This window comes from Danio rerio, chromosome 19, assembly GCF_049306965.1.
Source record: "Danio rerio strain Tuebingen ecotype United States chromosome 19, GRCz12tu, whole genome shotgun sequence".
Lineage (NCBI taxonomy): Eukaryota > Metazoa > Chordata > Actinopteri > Cypriniformes > Danionidae > Danio > Danio rerio.
This window is the reverse complement of record NC_133194.1, coordinates 45720902-45740277: the sequence shown is the minus strand read 5'-3', so window position 1 is coordinate 45740277 and position 19376 is coordinate 45720902. Positions and strand designations below refer to the sequence as shown.

The 19376-nt window shown below is 38.1% G+C and overlaps 1 protein-coding gene across 5 annotated transcripts in view; it reads right to left on the bottom strand.

The window, feature by feature from the left end:
- Window positions 1–19376, bottom strand: part of ubp1 (upstream binding protein 1) — a 38675-nt gene that overhangs the window by 9554 nt on the left and 9745 nt on the right. For all 5 annotated transcript variants that reach the window (XR_002456095.3, XR_012394455.1, XR_012394454.1 and 2 more), the window contains 12 exon segments: window positions 18090–18241; window positions 16300–16373; window positions 15674–15779; window positions 13794–13900; window positions 9344–9496; window positions 8441–8551; window positions 7945–8058; window positions 5981–6087; window positions 4738–4792; window positions 3724–3817; window positions 741–831; window positions 528–649 (listed from right to left, as the gene is read on the bottom strand). Coding sequence is in view for 2 of the 5 variants with exons in the window: in XM_005159726.6 (XP_005159783.1) it covers window positions 528–649; window positions 741–831; window positions 3724–3817; window positions 4738–4792; window positions 5981–6087; window positions 7945–8058; window positions 8441–8551; window positions 9344–9496; window positions 13794–13900; window positions 15674–15779; window positions 16300–16373; window positions 18090–18241 (1286 nt within the window). In the remaining 3 variants the exon portion in view is untranslated.

Genomic DNA, 19376 nt, shown 5'->3' with positions numbered 1-19376 from the left:
GTTCCTATAAAAATGATTTAGTCAATAAATCCTCAATTCAAATAAATCTTTCAAAATGAAAATTTTTATGAAAACAAACATGTCAATGAAAGTCGATGTTCATACCCAGAGCTCAAACTTTTAGATTTACATAAAGCAAACTGATTATTTTCTTGGTAATTGTGTTTTGGGTTTCACCACAACTGTGCTACTGACGTCTGTTATTAGCTGTGGCTCCAGAGAGAACTGTGTCAGCTCTGACTGGTGGTCTTACTGCATTTATTTATGCAGTACTGATACAATACATCACAAATTCAGCATCAGCTCTTATAGTGTCGTCTTTTAGTGGGGAGCATTAGGAAAATAGAGTCTTTCGTCTCCATAATTCTAATGCTTTACAATTCATTAAGTAAAATCACAATATATCGCAGAAAAATTAAACATTATAATGGCAGTGTTTTCAAATATCGTGCAGCCCTACAACAGCTGTTAATTAGTACATTGATTGTGGTATGATGCGTGCAAGTCTCTTTTTTTAATATCTTTACCAGGTATGGCTGCTGGGCTGCTGTGTTCTCCGTTCTTGCTGCGTCCCCGTTTCTCCAGCAGAGGGCTCTCGCTCTGAGACGCTTCCAGAGACACATAAAGTGTGAGTCTGGGCCGCACTGCTCTGTTTGGGACATACACACACAAACACACATCAGTACAAGGCTTCAGTTTACATCTTCAGAACTGTAATATAAAGATCACTTCTATTGTACCTGGACTTAAGTGCATTGTAGAGTCTAATTCCATCGGCAGCACCACAAATTTGGACTAAATCTTCACGAGTTAATTTCAGTAGATCAGAACCTGCAGTAGGAGAAACACACATTAACTGATTCTCTCATTATTAACCACATTTGGTTAATTTGTTAAAAGTGATAATTCGCAAAGACCAAACGCTACTCAATGAATAACAAATGTTGTCAAGTCTGCCATTAGAAAAAATAACTTATATACTAAAAGCTAAACAACGTGTGAGTCCTTTCATTAGTTACAAGTTATAAGTGGAATTAACAGAGGAAGAAGTTGATGAATAATTTTTGATGGATAATGCAGTTCCAGCTTTATAGTTTTCCATTGATACATTACTTAATATATATTTGCTTTGCCTAGTACTCAGTATGATTATAATTGTCATGTTTGAATAGATTACTATTATTGAAGAAAAAGAGGAGCAGTTTTATTTTCATTTATTTTTTATTTTATTTATTTATTTTTTGTTGTTTGTTTGCTCGTTTGTTGTTTGCTTTTAGTTTTTATTATAAAGATATATATATATATATATCCCATATTTTGTATAATTTGTGAATGCAACAAGGTTATTATTGTTGTAAAATGTTTGTAAAATGTTGTATTTCAATGTGTACAAACTGAAAACTAAAAATATTATGGTAAAAAAAGATATTATATATATATATATATATATATATATATATATATATATATATATATATATATATATATATATATATATATAAAAAAGATATAATTCATTTAAAATTGCTGTTTAATGAATGACCCTCAGGCTATTCAGGATAACGTTTTTGTTTTGTTTTGTTCAGTAAGTCATGCAAAATGATTTTTTTAGCTGAAATATGAGTTTTGAGTATTGAATGTGAATTAGAGGTAATAATGTAAATAACATTCAGATTCAAGCACAGAGAGGTTTTTTTCGTTTCATAAAGACTTCAATGTATCCCCAGGGGTCTGTTCTTCGTATCTCGCTTAAATGATCTAAGATGATTTGGCAGATCCCGGATCTTTTAATCTTGATAACTGATCTCTCGCTAATTTGGTTCTTCAAACAAGTTCGTGAATCAGATTAGAATGTCTGGATGAACTGATCTGAGATCGCTGCGTGTGTTGTGAAGGACAGATCTATCAATCCTCGAAATCATGATCAGCTATGCAACGATTGGCTGACGGCACAGCAGCGTAATCATGACATCATCTGATAGATATTCAGTTATTCATGTGAGCTAAATTACATCAAATTAGTAGTAAACGGTTTGTTAAATATGATACACAATAAGTATCATGTGTTCATGTGTCAAGAGTATTTAGCAATTTATTTAGTTTTACAGTTAGAGTGGATTTTCTCTATTATAGTAGCCATAGTAGTATTATTGTAGCCGTTTTCTTAATCGATGTAAAGAATAACTGGATGTTCACAAATATTATTAAAGATATTGGATATTGGTAAAGGCGTTTCTAAAGTGTATATAACAACCGGTACTACTGTAAGAAAATATCAGAATTCGGTACATACTTTCAGTATTATCTTTGCCTAAACTGACTCAATCTAATCCTGTTTACATGAAATAAGCTGCTGCTCCCAAGCAGGTTTGAGCTACCAGAACTGTTGCTATGACAACAACTCTCGGATCAGTTTTAAAGAACGAAACGATCCTGGATCGTGTCAAATCGTCAATAACCAAATCCAGCTAACTGAATAACCCACGTACGAAGAACGGACCCCTGGAGACTTGAGTTTTAATTTTCCTTTGCCTGTGTGTTTTTTTTACTCTGAAAGTGTTGACAGACATTTACTTGCATTTTAACATTCAGTAAAGATCATGATTATAGCTAAAAGTCTTCTCTCGTGAAGTGCTTTGAAATGTGCATTTTTATTCGATGTTTGTCGTAACTTCAACCAAAACACAAAGAGAGGGCGGGACATAGGGTAGCTCCTCCCTTTAAAAAACAGCCAATAGCATTTTGCTTTATCACAGCTCTGTCAGTGAAAGTGGTTGAGCCCAAGTGCATCAAACTAAAAGCATCTTAAAACGGGCGGGGCATGTCAGACACTAGACCGCATTTGATTGGTCAAGATTGGATGAGAAACTGAAGTATGAGGAGATATGAATAAAACGTTGATCTATTTAAGGCTGGTTTATACTTCTGCGTTGAGTAATCGCCGTGCATTTAAACTTCTGCATGCTGCTCTGCAATAACACTTCCGAAATGCTGGCTGGCAGTCATGCCAGGAACATGTTATGTTTATTTGTATAGAGTTTCTTTGAGGGTGTTTTGTTTTTTTCTGAACGCTACTTTAATATACAAGTAGCTCAAACTTGCTCAATTTTAACCATAAGGTAAACACAAAACAAAAGTTTCCATCTGGAGTTCCTTCACAGGACTCCACACTGGTAAACACGCGCTCCATCGGGCACTCGGCTCTCATCACCGCATACACTCATCACAACTTTCCAAGCAGACCAATCACAGAGCTTGAGCTATGCATCGTTGTGACGTGTAGTTACATTTTTTAGAGAGGTGCACGTCAGCATTGGTGTCAGTCACGGCAAGGGCTGTGACCGAAGGCTGCGCCGGACCATACGCGTGTGTTTGACACAGAAATATAAATCAGCCTTTAGGCAGAAGTGACAAACTACAAGCTTTACATGTTTATATCAGTCTTATATCTTCTAAACGTGAATTTTGTCATTGTTTTGGAGCACACTAGCTTATAGAAGCTAGCTAAGAACTAAAAATACTGATACTAACATTTAAAAAAAGTTAGTTGGGACCTTTAATGCTCTACTGTAAAAAAAAAAAAGTCACATCAAGGATGGTATGGGATGTGGTGGTATTTATGCAGTAATGTGATATTTATGTAGGTACAGGTAGCTACATTTTTAAGTATTGATTCAAAAAAACATTGATTTTTACAACATGAAACTGTGTCTGTGTAAATACCTGAGAAATGGGCGAAAACACGACTGTAGGAGTTGAATCTGTTCTTAAGGAGCCACTTCTGTGTGTCCTGTATGGAGGCCGTAGGACTGAGAGACTGTATAATAAAAGTGCACATTTAATTTTTAAATGCTAATTAGAATAGGAGCATTTTCCTCTTAAAATATATAATTAACCTTTTTAAAAAAGCACATTATATTGTAAAACTGCAGATTATAAGAGAAATATATATTAAGCAAGGCTGAAAAGATGCCATGAAATAAAAAAGTAATCATGATTTTTTTTATCCCACAATTTGGACTGCTATTGAAATATGTTGAATTAAAAAAAAAAAGAAATAGAAATCCCAATATAAGAGGAAAAGGCTAAATTGTGAGGTTTGCAATTTTTCATTCATGGACTTTCTTCTTAAAATTCAGAGCTGATGTCAAAATTCTGCTTTTGTTGTTTGTTTGTTTGTTTTAAAGAGGGTCTATAATGCACAAATAACCTTAATAAGATTTAAACAGTAGTGGCAACAGCCTGTAAATATAGCCAGCTTCTAATGCCAAAAATGAATTAATTCTATTTTTATAATCACACTTGATAAAAACAGTCAGCAGAAACACTTTGATTGACATTCTCACTTTATACAGGTCATCAGAGGGGGTAAACCCCGCCCATTAGTGACCATCTCCCTCTCATTAGCATAGACAGCCCTGAGTGAGATGCATTAGAGTTTTATATTTGCTGCGTAGCTCCGCCTTCTTTTGAAAAGAGCTCAATCTCATTTAAATTTAAAGCAACAGTCACCAAAATGGCATAATTTCGATCAAAACCTAAAAGTGTCAGTTTCGAAGAGTTATGAAACAAAATTTATGAGGCATTTTTAGCTCAAACTTTACATTCACACTCTATGGACATCAGAGACACAATATAGCATTCCCTTTAATTTTAGAACTATGACTTTTACGAAATTGCAACAATAAACACAGTACATCTCCAAGGTAAAACAGAGTAAAAATGAAACATACAAACCTCCACAACCGTGAGGTTACCAAGATCTCCTTGGTGGTTTGGTGAAGACGACTCACTAAAAACAAAAGTATCAAACATTGAATAACTGCTCATCACAGGAACACTGTTAAAAAGGCCCTGTTTCCATGTGGCATTAAAATGCTATTAGATAAGGATTTTAAGACACTTTCCTCTTTTTTCCATCATGATATACACTGCCTGACAAAAGTCTTGTCGTCGATCCCAGTTGTAAGAGCAACGAATAATAACTTGACGTAGTTGATCATTTGAAAAGTGGCAGATGATAAATTTTCAGATGAATCTTCTGTTGAACAATCATCACAAATACTGCAGAAGACCTGTTGGAACCCGCATGGAGCCAAGATTCTCATAGAAATTAGTCAAGCTTGGTGAAGGAAAAATCATGGTTTGGGGTTACATTCAGTAATGGGGCGTGCGAGAGATCTGCAGAGTGGATGGCAACATCAACAGCCTGAGGTATCAAGTCATTTGTGCTGCCCATTACATTACAAACCACAGGAGAGGGCAAATTCTTCAGCAGGATAGCGCTCCTTCTCATACTTCAGCCTCCACATCATAGTTTGTGAAGGCAAAGGAGGTCAAGGTGCTCCAGGATTGGCCAGCCCAGCCACCAGACATGAACATTATTGAGCATGTCTGGGGTAAGATGAAGGAGGAGGCATTGAAAATGAATACAAAGAATCTTGATGAACTCTGGGAGTCCTGCAGGAACGCTTTCTTTGCCATTCCCGATGAATTTATTAATTGGTTATTTAAGTTATTGCAGAGATGTATGGATGCTGTCCTCCAAGCTCATGATGGAGTCAGACACAGTATTCATTCTGTTTCCACTGCAGCATGACTTTATATTCTATACTGGACATTATTTCTGTTAAGTGACAAGACTTTTTTCTAAGCAAAGTCAGACCTTCCTGTCCTAATTAATATTGAAGGCATGATCATATTTTATTTAAAAAAAATAAATGTAATCTAGAGGCCTTTTGCCTTTCATATAAGCCACCTCTGATACCAAATGATCAACTAAAAGTCCAGTTATTATTTGTTGTTCCTAAAACTCAGGGGTGTACTTCATCTTTATCTGATTGGGATGCACAAGTACTATTGAATACACTATTAAAGCAAGTGGATACAGTTTCCACTTATATTTAATATTGCCACTGACAAAACTGCATGTTATTATGAGGTGTTCACAGGGCCAGAGATGCACTGATGTGTGTGTCACCTGTCTGGTACTGTGCTGCTGGAGCTGTAGGTGTTTGTGGTGGAGGTGAAGGTCGGTGTGGCTGCTGTAATGGGGTTGACATATGCATTATCTGGCCATGGAGAGCACTAGAATGAGGGAAAGAGGAAAAAGGCATTAAGATTAATACAGAGCACAGAGAAACATCTGGATCACAATGATGGAGGCAGAAATAATCATAACTGTGGAGTCTGACTCCAGCAAGAGTGAACTGAACACAGCAGAGGTGAATGAGTGAGTGGGTGAATGAGTGAGTTAGTTAGTGGCTGAGAAAGAGAGTAAATGAGTGAGTGGGTGAGCAAGGGATGAATGGGTGAATGAATTAGTGTAAATAAGGGGGTGAGTAAGTGAATGAGTGAGTGGGTGAATGAGTGAGTTAGTTAGTGGCTGAGAAAGATAGTAACTGAGTGAGTGGGTGAGCAAGGAATGAATGGGTGAATGAATAAGTGTAAATAAGGGAGTGAGTAAGTGTGAATGAGTGAGTGAGTGTGAATGAGTGAGTAAATGGGGGACTGAAGGGTGAGTGAAACTGAATGAGTGAGTGGGTGATTGAGCGAGTGAGTGAGAGACCAAATGAGTGAGTGGGTGAGCATAGGACGAATGGGTGAATGAGTGAGTAAATGAGGGAGCCAATTGGTGAGTGCGTGTGAATGAATGAGTGAGTAAATGAGGAAGTGAATGGGTGAGTAAGTGAAACCGAATGAGTAAGTGGGTGAATAAACAAGTGAGTTAGTGAGTAAGGGTACAAGCATGGTGAGCAAGGGATGAAAGGGTGAATGAATGAGTTAATGAGGGAATGAATGGGTGAGTGAAACCGAATGAGTGAGTGGTGGGTGAATGAAAAATTAAGTTGGTAGGTGAAAAAGAGAGCGGTGAGCAAGGGATGAATGGGTGAGTATGAGTGAATGGGTGAGTATGAGTGAGTGCAAATAAGTGAGTGGGAATTAGAGAGTAAATGGGTGGGTGAATGAGAGGGCAAATTAGTGAGTGTGAATGAGTGAGCGAATGGGTAACCAAGTAAGGGAATGAGTAAGTGAGGTGGGTAAGTGAATGAATGAGTGAATGGGTGAGTGAGTGAAACCCAATGAGTGAGTGGACGAGTGAATTAGCAAATGAGTTAGTAAGAGCATGAATGAGTGAGTGGGTGAGCAAAGGATGAATGCGTGAATGAGTCAATGAGTGAGTAAATGAAGGAGTGAATGAGTGAGTGCATGGGTGGGTTAATGAGTGAGTGCAAATAGGTGAGTAATTGTAAGGGAGTAAATAAGTGAGGTGAGCGTGAATTAGTAAGTAAATAAGTGAGTGAATGAGTGAGTGGGTGAGTGAATTAGCAAGCGACTTAGTGAGTAAGAGAGTGAGTGAGTGAGCAAAAGATGAATGGGTGAATGAGTCAATGAGTGAGTAAATGAAGTGGTGAATGTGTGAGTGAGTGAGTGTGTGTGTGAAGGAGTGAGAGTGCAAATGAGTGAATATGAGTGAGTGAATGTGTAAACAAGTAAGGGAGTGAATAAGTAAGTGGATGAGCAAAGGGTGAATGGGTGAATGAGTCAATGAGTGAGTAAATGAAGAAGGAGTAAACAGGTGAGTGAGTGTATGTGTGGGTGAATGAGTGAGTAAGTGTAAATGAGTATGAGTGAGTGAAATAAGTGAGTGTTAATGAGTGAGTGAATGAAAGTGCAAAAGAGTGAGTGTGAGTGAACGAATGAATGGGTAAACAAGTAAGGTGAATAAGTGAATGAATGAGAGAACAAGTAGGTAATTGAGAGAGTAAGTGAATTGAGTGAGTGAATAAAGAGGTGCATGAATGAATGGGTCAGTAAGTGAATCAATGAAAGAGAAAGTAGATGAGTGAGACTGAGTGAGTGAGTGAGTGAGTGAGTGAGTGAGTGAGTGAGTGAGTTGATGGCTGAATTAGAGTGAGTGGTTAAGAGAGAATATGCACTTACACTTCCTCTCTTGCTTTTGGCGATGGAATCTCCACAGTCTGCAGGAAGTGTCCGCTTGCTGGACTTCTTCAGCTCGAGTTCCACTACCTCCTCCATAACAGGCTCCAATCGAGTCTACAGACAGACAGACAGACAGACAGACAGACAGACAGACAGACAGACAGACAGACAGACAGACAGACACACTTAGTTGGCATTACTTTCATAGCAAGTAACAAGTTAGAATACAATCAAAGAGCGGTTTACACATATTTTAAAAGCATGCTTTACATAGAAACCTGATGGATTAATGGTTTATTTGTGTTTGTCGGATAATATCTGTCATTAAAAAAACTTCAAGCAGAACAATGACATTTTTAAAGTCATTTATACAATGCAATTACATCAAGCTAACAAAATAGGCTGTAAGTGCACACATTTTAGAGAGATCTGTTTAACATTTCCTATTGGCTGCTTATTCAATCTACTAAAGCAAATCAAATATTAATATTCTTGCCTCTGACAGTATAGTGGTATCATAAGAGGGCTGATATTTCTCTTTCTCCTGCGGAGTCCTCTTCTCCATCTTCTCCCGGTCTGTTTTCTGTTTTCTGTCTGCTCCCTTTGGCTGTGAAAGAAGACAAGAAGAACATTTTAGAACAAACTATGAATAAAACTGACCATGAAATGATATTCAAGTCATTCTTCAAAATCTGAAACTCCTGCAACTCTTTTCAAGTGGGTAAAGGATGACTTCTTATTTTCTTGTGAACAGTTCCTTCATTTATAAAAATTGTTAACCGTTCAAAACAAACTATAACAACAAAACATGGATACAAATGCAATATTCACTCTTCAACCACACCCCATATGTACTGCCCTCCACTAATATTGGCACTCTTTTTTAATCAAAGGCTGCTGTGATTTGTTTTCAAGCCCTGTGATATCTTAATGAAAGTATCGTCTTAATCAAATTAAAATCAGATTACATATTGGTGTCCATGTAAACTACTCATTGAGAGTTTTTTTTTTTTTTGTTTAAGCGATGGTTCACCCCAAAATTCTCATCTCCTCTGATTAGAAGGCTGAAAACCTGTAACTATTGACTTCCATAGCCACATAAGCAAGTCAATGGTTACATGTTTTCAGCTTTCAATAAAAACAAAATCAGGGGAGTTTTTGTGTTTAACAGGAGAAATAAAGACAATCAGGTTTGGAAGAGTAATGGGGTGATTTCAATGATGACAGTATTTTCATTATCGGTGAATCTCTTTAACAGTTTGTGTAAAAGATCAAAAGGTTAAACTAAGATAATTTCAGAGCTCTCCCTTGCTGATATTTACCCAGGACGCCAGTATTAGCGGAGGGCACAGTGTTTTTGTGTGTGTGTGTGTGTGTGTGTGTGTGTGTGTGACGTCACCTTGAAGACTTTGATCTGGCAGCTGGCGGAGTGCAGGTGTTCAATGTACTCTCCGCTTTCATCCTGTTTGAAGGTGTCGATCTGGATCCGGAACGGAACTCCTTTCTCTCCGCCGTGTTTCCGCGGAGTGAACTCTGTACTGATGCAATGAACCTTCAGAGACGGAAGGAAAGAGGGAAAGATAAATAACATGGTGGCTTTCTGGAGCACATTAGATTTTCCTTGGCACCCATTACTCTAGATCAGGATGTGCCAGATACGCTTTTAATCAGCTAGAATGATATCCATATGTTTGAAACTCGATCGGATGCTTCCAGGGCCAGGAGATAATGTCAGAGAGTCAGCTTCCCTAATCAAGACTCTCTCCAACATATCAGAGACACCAGGATCATCTCAAACATGTCTGACTCTTTCTGCTCCTCTGTGTTTGTGTGTGGAAAGAGAATTTCTGGCCAATGAGATTGTGCTTCAGGCATGCTCAATTCATTAACTACACTAAACAGCTGTAGGGATCTTGACAACAAGCACTAAATAAAACTGACCTGCAGTAATATGCACCAGGGTGGCTAAGTCAACGGTTGACTGAAGGCGTGCCTGAAGTTGAGGCTAACGCGATCACCATAGCAGCGTCAGCCAATGAAATTCAGTCAGCAATAGGCCAGTGTCTAGCTGGTGTATTTGCATACAGTGATCTGATTGGCTGACGCTTCCGTCGGCGCTTGAAAAGTTGAGCTAGTCCTAACTTCTGCAGCGAGCAATGCCTCTGACAATGCAGTTCGGCAACACATGATGTCACCCATTCAAAGTGAATAGGAAGCGTTGACGCTGATGCGCCGTGTGAATGGGGTGTTACCGGGTTTCCTCCGGGTGCTCTGGTTTTCCTCACAGTCCAAAGCCATGCACCATAGGTGAACTGAATAAACTAAATTGGCTGTAGTGTATGAGGCTGGAAGGGCATCTGCTGCATAAAACATATGCTGGAATAGTTGGAGGTTCATTCTGCTGTGGCGACCCCTGATAAATAAGGGACTAAACCAGGAGTGTTCAATGCCGGTTCTGGAGGGCCGGTGTCCTGCATATTTTAGTTCCAACCCCAATTAAACACAGCTAAGCAAGCTCTTTGTAGGTGTACTAGAAACCTCCTGGCAGGTGTGTTGAAGGAAGTTGGAACTTAACAACGCAGGACTTAACTGTGCTAAACCAAAGGAAAATTAATGAACGCGCACCAGTAAATGCTCAACTGCATATGTATGTGCATAAAACAAACAGGTCTGCCAACATTATATCGAATATATGTAACGCATAAATGTATGAATTATGAAATAAAACTGTATTATTTGGCCATGTGACCTTTTGGAGTATTTTTGGCCACGTAAATGTTTTTGATAAAAGCATGCATAAAACATAGTTTCCTGAGACAAATCCTTTAAATCTGATGGCGATTAATTAATTGGATGGATACAGCAAAATAAAATCATGGCTTTATGCTAATTTTAAAGGCGTGTTATTAATAGCAGATAAATAATTTATTAAAAAATGGGGTTTCTATTATAACACAAAGCCGACTGCAGTTCTGATGTTTTTGCTTTGATTCAAATTTGATTTATTTTGTGTTTATTACAGTCCTAAAATTTGGTTGTACAAAATAGGGCTGCACGATTAATTGAAAAAAAGATCACGATCTCGATTTGACCCTACACACGATCTTAATTCAGCTTTTCTATGATTCAGCCAATTATATTTTCAAGGTTCATATTTTCAACATGCCACAGCCATGTCACCCTGCAGCCCAAGACCGCTTACTCACCGAAGCTAAGCAGGGCTGAGCCTGGTCAGTACCTGGATGGGAGACCACTAGGGAACACTAGGTTGCTGTTGGAAGTAGTGTTAGATAGGCCAGCAGGGGGCGCTCAATCTGCAGTCTGTGTGAGTCCTAATGCCCCAGTAAAAGTGAAGGGGACACTACACTGTCAGTGAGCGCCATCCAGGCCCGTGCAGAGACCGTACAAAGGGCATGTGCAGGATAAACTTTTTAAAGAGGGGGGGGGGGGTGTTGTCGCACGCGTACTGTAAAGCGGCGGAGGGGGGGGGTATGAGCGCGCGTACTCCAGATCAGTATTGTCGTGCGCCTACTGAAGGGCGGGACGGAGGGTGTGTCGCGTCGCGGGGGCACTTTTGATCATTTTGGAAGGGCACTTTTTATCCAAGACTAAAAAGGGCATGTGCACTGCACAGGTTGAGCCCTATGTGTGCACGTGCCTGGCGCCGTCTTTCGGATGAGACGTTAAACCAAGGTCCTGACTCTCTGTGGTCATTAAAAATCCCATGGCACTTCTCGTGAAAGAGCAGGGGTGTAACCCCGGTGTCCTGGCCAAAGTCCCTTAATCGGCCCTTACGATCATGGCCTCCCAATCATCCCCATCCACCGAATTGGCTCTATCACTGTCTCTCCACTCCCCTGGTGTGTGGTGAGCGCACTGGTGCTGTTGTCCTGTGGCTGCCGTCGCATCATCCAAGTGGATGCTGCACACTGGTGGTGGTGTGGAGAGACCCCCCTCATGATTGTGAAGCGCTTTGGGTGTATGGCCATATACAATAAATGCACTATATAAATACACATTACATTACAAGATCAGGAGAGAAGCTTAAAGGCGGTCGCACAAGTCTTCACAGGAACATGAACATCTTCAAATGGTGTTAAAAGTGTCACGTACTGCATTTATAAGGTATAATTCACCCAGAAATGTAATTTCTATTTTCATGTAATGATGTATGTGCGGCCGCGAAATCACACGTGAGCTGATCACGAGCTACCGAGAACGAGCGCACACAGCACGCCAATGACGGCTGCTTTAGTGAACAGAACCTGCATAGTCTGTGAATAACATGTAATAAAGTTGTAAATAACGTTCAGTTAGTTGAACAGAGCGATCGTTTGAGAGCCGCGCTGAAAGAATGATTTGCATGTGTGTGTGTTTTATCACAGTGACAGCAGCCAACAGCCGCACTCGGAAGTGAAAATGAAACTGGCCGCACATCATTTAAATGATCATAATGCATTTTATGGTTATGATTCCGACAAGCATTTGATATAGCTAACACAGTGTTGTGCATGAAAATAAATGTTTAACAGTGCAAGTATAACTACTCTAGCTTATATAATGTTGAATATAATGCAAGAAGAAATCTGATAATGACAAATGTCTGATTTTACCAGTGATTAAAATGGTCTAATAATGCTGTCAATGACAAATGACAAGCACATGTCTCAAACGTAATCATTTAACTTTATAATTATGAACAGGTGTACTCTGATGTCATCACTTTACTGTGAAATAACAAACAGGACAGATTGAAAGTAGTAATGGGAAGTTTGGATCATTTTACTGACTCGGATCTTTGAGTCTTGTTCATCGAAATGAACGAATCTTTTTTCGAGTCATTTCGTTCATTTGGTTCAATTTGCCAAAATATTATTAAAATGTTACGAATTGTTTCCAAACACATCTACAACTAGCCCAAAAGGTTGATCACACAACAAATAAGTCATAAATAGAATACTATAAGGAGAAAATGATAATTCAATATTTCCCTGCTCTTTTGTCTATGAAGGCATTGTTGTCTCTTTGCTCAGCTCAGCACTTCATGTCTTCAAATGTCAGTGGTTTGTTCACGTTACTGACAGTCACATATAATCTTTACCAATGTACACAGTCTGAGTCGATAGGAGCCATGATAATTAGTCAACCTTTCAATTCAATTCTTTTTGGCCTGTGAGGAACGAATGACTCAGACCTGATAGAGGACTCGAGAGATGAACGGTTCAATTCTTTTTCCGGCTCTAAATGCATATGATTGACTTCTGTCTTTCCGCGATGAACAACTCAAAAGACTTGAAATGAACGATATCACCTGCACAAATGTGCGCATGTGCAGATGAACGAATCACTCCCTGAGAGGACTTATAGTTCCCGAGTCATATTGAAGATTCGTTCAAAATGAACGAATCATTCTTGAACGACCCATCACTAATTGAAAGTCTGTTCAAGTCCACCATAATGACTGTACAAAGATGAGCATTTTAAGCAACAGTAGAGCTACACATAGGCCTAATATTATTGTTGTTTTACCATATCGTCACCTTAGAGTTATAAGGTTATAAGGTATGCAGCCCTGGTACAAAAGCATCAATGCCAGCAGCTGATTTCCACATTTATCTGTCAGTCTACGCTGAAAAAATATCCCATGCAATGCTGCAACAGCAGTAATCTAATGCAGTGTTTCTCAACCACTTTCCTGTCTCTTTAATTAAACACACCTGATTGAGATCATCAGCTCATTAGCAGAGACTGAAAGACCTGTAATGGGTGTGACAGACAAAGGAGACATCCAAAACATGCAGTGCTGGTGGGCCTCTAGGAACGTGGTTGAGTGTAAATCTGTGGTGTACCTGCACAAACACAGAGGCCCGTTTGGAGAGATCCCACAGAAACTCTGCAGCGTTGAGCTGTGAAGGATGAGCTTGAGCCTCAGTGATGCCCACTGACATGGGGATATCTGAAACAAACACAGTACAAACACAGTAAACTCCCTCTGCAGTAGCTTTACACTACTCTGACACTAGAGCTGCACAATATTGGGAAAAACCAGACGTTGCCATATGTTGCTTTTTTTCTCATGTATGTTGCATGTCCTTATTTAATGTTGGGGATGATTTCATCCACTCTGGGCTAATTTTGAGGCTGAATTTGGCCACAACTTTCTCTGTGTTTCAGCAAATGGAATGATCTTTGCTGACAGATTTATTTATTTTGGGAAAATGCTTTGAAACTATCAAAAAACTATCAAAAATGTTTTTGCCCCATTGACTTCCAGTATGATGACATTTTTTGATTGTAAATATATGACACCATATAATCATGCAATGACACCTTATAATCATGCATGTGTAAGAGTGTTCTTTTATCTTGATATATCTGAGAAAATCAAAATGAGCAGCTCAGGGTCAGGGGTCTGTTCTTCGTACGTGGATTACTCCGTTAGCTGGATTTGGATATTGACAATTTAACACGATCCAGGATCGTTTCATTCTTCAAAACTCACCTGTTGTCATAGCAACATTTATGGTAGCTCAAACCTGCTTGGGAGCAGGTTTATTTCATGTAAACAGGATTATATAGGGTCAGTTCAAGCAAAAATAATACTGAAAGTGTATACCAAATACTGATATTTTCTTACAGTATTTATATACACTTGGGAAAAAAGTAAATGTATATTTTTAACAAAAAAAAAAAAAAAAAAAAATATATATATATATATATATATATATATATATATATATATATATATATATATATATATATATTAATAAAACTTATGCAATCTGCACTCCAAAATAAAAGTAAAGACTGCCACCTGGTGGTTCAAAGAGAAAATTTTTTGATATAAACTTTTTAAATACGAACGTGTACATGCACAATATTCGACTTATTTAAAAAAAAGATAATAATTTATGCAGTCATGCACGTGTTTTCTACTCTAATATAACGATGATCTGATGCTTTGCAAAGGTTGATATCAAAATCGATATCAAAATGCTTTTTTGATGCAAAATTTAGTTTTTTCCTTACACCGATTAAAAAAAAACTTGAGTAGGCCTAGTCTACTATAATAAAGAAAATCTTCTCTAAATGTAGAACTAAATACACTGATATGCATTGAAATACGTGATGAATACTCTCAACACATGAAAGTGTAAAGCCTGCAGCTCACAACAAATCTGTAAAGTTATTGCGTCTCATATTTAACAAACCCTTTACTGCAAATATGATGTAATTTTGCTCACATGGATAACTGAATATTATTAAAAGATCCAGGATCTGCCAAATTATCTTAGATCATTTAAGTGAAGTACGACGAACAGACCCCAGCTCTCAGAAGATAGCCAACATAGTAAGTGTATATATGCATGCACACTATAATCTGCTGTTTTACTCAATAGAGCTCCATATAAAATCCAGAAAGTTTTTTAAAAGCCTATCTAAAGCGTTAATGATAACTAGAGGATGCTGGAGACCGTTATAGACCGTTATAGGATGAGTATATGCTGTCATGGCTTTGCAATCAGAAATGTGGTTACGATGGAAGTCAATGGAGCAAAAACAGTCACAAGCATAATGAGAGGGTAGTCAATTTGAACACGTGGGTTAATAATTCTGTCTGGAACATTGCAATGTTGATAGTAAAATGATATATTGTGCAGCACTGTGCAACACCTGATGAAGAAACGATAACATGTAAACTAGAATAACCTCATCAACAGGCTCTCACCGATATCAAGGAGGCGATCGCCAGGCCGATTCCACTTCCAGCCCTCCAGCTGCTGGTGCTCCATGTACTGAAGCCTTCGGTCGTGGAAAACCACCCTAACTATACTCTTTTATTCACCCCAAACCAAACACACACACACACAAACACAAGAGCATCAGGACACGCAGCCTTCTGATTCAATCTACCAGCACAAGAAAATCAGATCTGCTTCATGTTTGGAGTCTAATGTCAACAAAGTGCATTGCTGTTAAGATTTTTATCTATTTTTAATCATTTATTCGTTTTTATTTTCTTGTTTCTTTGATTCGTGTTTATGTTAAGCACTTTGAATTACCATTGTGTATAAAATGTGCAATATAAACAAACTTGCTTTGCCTTAAAATCAATAAAACATCAGAACAAGGTTCGTACACAATTGTCATTTCTGTATACTGTTTATACTCTTAGTTGATTCCACACATTGATTTTTATTTTATTTTCAATCCAACAATACTTTTACACCACAGGCAATCACTTGTGAAAAGTGCAATCAGAGTAAAATATTTATATATTTGAGCCATTCTGCAATACTCACAACACACAAAATCCCAGACATCCTGCAGTGATAAACCCACATGAGCTCTCACCTTCACAATCTTGTTGAGTTCAGGCATCTCCCCTTTTTTCCTGTTATCAAGCATCCGGATTTCATAAGACTGGCCTGAAGGAGAGATAAGATGTGTTAGTGAATAATAACTCCTAACACTTATATTAAAAGCCTGAAATACTCAGGAAAAAAAAGCCATTTTAATTCTGTTTAACAGTAAAAAAAAAAAAGCTGAAAAATACCAGAGCAGTGACATTTACATTATTATTTAAATGTGTGCTGTGCTCTTTACTTTCAATAACTAAATTGGGGTGTAACAATATTCAAAGCAAACCCAAAAACTGCTTATTATCCTAATTTGTAATTTATAATGAGAATTAAAACACTATTGTTTAAACATTTTAAACACTATCGTTTGGCTTGTCGGCTGGTATTATATGCAAGCTTTTTCATTCATTCATTCATTTTCTTGTCGGATTAGTCCCTTTATTAATTCGGGGTCACCACAGCAGAATGAACCGCCAACTTATCCAGCAAGTTTTTACGCAGCGGATGCGCATACAGTCGCAACCCATCTCTGGAAAACATCCACACATGCACACATACACTACGGACAATTTAGCCAAGCCAATTCATGCACGCTTTTTAATGCACTAAAATATTTCCTATTATTATTTTATTGCTTACTATAATATTTATTACTAAACTAAAACAAGCTAAAGCATTTATTTACAAATATGTATTTAATAGGCAAGATTTCTATAATACGTCTATAAGTAACGTTATGATTTTGAATGAAGTAATGTTGGGAAAAACATTTTTTAAATGTAAAATTATATAAAACATTTTTAAATATTGTTTTAGAATAATTATTATTTAGTAAAACGTCTCTCTGCCGGCTATAAACAAACACATAAAAAAATAAACTAACTACATTTGTTAAATTGTTAAAATTGTTGGTTTCAAAAAAAGTTTTAAAGTTTAAATAGTTAAACTTATAATTTCCTTTGGTCTCACGACACAATTTAAAAGGAAATCAAGCTTTAATAAGGGAAAATATCGAAACCATTTGGTCATTTTCAACGAGATGCTAATGGTCTAATCTGATTTAATCATTTATGCTAAGCTAAGCTAAAAATGCTCCCTCCAAACCCAACGATCAGCTACATGGATTCAAAAAAGATTTAACCCTAATGCTGCATTCACACCAGATGTGGATGAAGCGTCAAGCACTAGTGATTTACATGTTAAGTCAATGCAAAGATGCGAATAGACATCCTGCGGTGCGTTAACCAACCATGAGCTTGCTCTTATAGGGGTATGATTATGACTTAGTGCCTGTTGTTGGTGTCCCGAGGGGAAATCCTTTTACTGACACAGGACAACAGTTCAAACTATGCTCTGCTGAGTCGGAAGCACCGCTGAAAGCTCCCATCGTCCAGGTATAGTTTCTGGAGGAGTGGATGAACTCAGTGCTGGGTGCACCTCTGAAAGGATGTAGTGAACTCAGACACTGCGCTAAATGAATCTACGCTGTTTATCAGCACATAAACACAGCTAATCTCTCAATAAAATCCATGTTAGCCATTTAGCAACAAAGCTAGAGTCACCGGGCTGACACCATGATGTGTCCATGTCTATTGTGAAGTGAATTTGACACACGAATGAAGTGGATTTGACACGCGAGTGAATCAAGTAAACTCATAATGTTCACGCGTCAATTAGTGTCAGATAGCCCGATTTATTCAGGAAGCATCAGGAAGCTGTAAAATGAGCCTATTTCCAAAAGAAATGGAGTGTTCCTTTAGCTGTCCAGCTCTAAACACATACCTTGGTTCAGGTAGGTGAGCGTCTCCTCGTGCAGTTTAACAGCTGGTGAGGTGGCGGCGCACATCACATACTGAAACGGAGGATTCTTGGTGTCGGACTCCACAGGAACGCTCACATCTTCCTGCTTAAAGATGGGCAGAGCCAACACATCACTGAGAAACAGAGACAGACACACAGAGAAACTGAGGTTATGAGATGAACCACAGACCCTCGCCATCAGCATGGAAATGGTTGTCATGGAAACAGGTATATAAGCACCTGCCACCTTACACCTATAGACACTTTAAAAACCTCACGGCACATGACAAGCTTGTGCACACCGCAAACCCACAGACGTAGAGAGACATGTTCTCAGACGACTACTGAAGTACAAACCAAGAAGAATACAAGGGAGGTCGCAGATCTATCGATTTTAAAAAATATGTATATCATTACACTGCAGTTAACCAGTTACACTCTGCTGCTATTTTGGGATTTCCGCCTGGATTTTGCAGACCCAAATTTAAAAGCTTCCCAAATCCACATGCAGAGGTGTAAATGCAAACATTTGGTATCATTTTAAAGAAAACCCTTTGAATTTTTACAAAACACTATTGAAAGTGTTTAAAATAACTGTATATGTTGTCTGTGTTATAGTAAACACCTAAAAAGAGGCGCTTTTTGTATTTTTTTATAAACTAAAATTTAACAGTGCACCTTTTAGGTTGTGTGTGGTCTAGCGTGCTGTAATTAATTTAGGTGGTTCCTGCAAATGTCTGTAATCATAGAAAAAAAAGAAAATTGTCTCCACCATAATCTATGCAAAAGTCATTGTGTTCCAACTGATGAGAGGTGCTGTACAAGCTACAGGGATCGATCATTGTTTTCAAATTTCACTATTCTTCTGTTTAATCAAACATAATTCACTGTGTTTGGACCACGTCAGACATATAAAAGGATTACTTATGCACATCACCTCAAAAACAGAGGAGAATAGCCCTGAAGCGCACAGCATAAGGTGAGAGATGACAGCTGTCTGTGCTATCTGGGGCTGCTTATTGATCATAAATGTATTGTTTTCACTTCTGCGCCATGGAAACACCGCGATTCATTCGACAACTGTTTGATATGTGAATATAATTCAGTAAAATGAACCATAGTACCATATGAGCACTGGCAAGAGCTTTCATTTGAGCTATAACTTGTACATGTGTCATATGAAAAATATGAAAATGAACCAATGTAAAATACCCAGCTCGGATATTCAAATACTGTGTATTTAAAGGGTCACGAAACACCAAAACACAT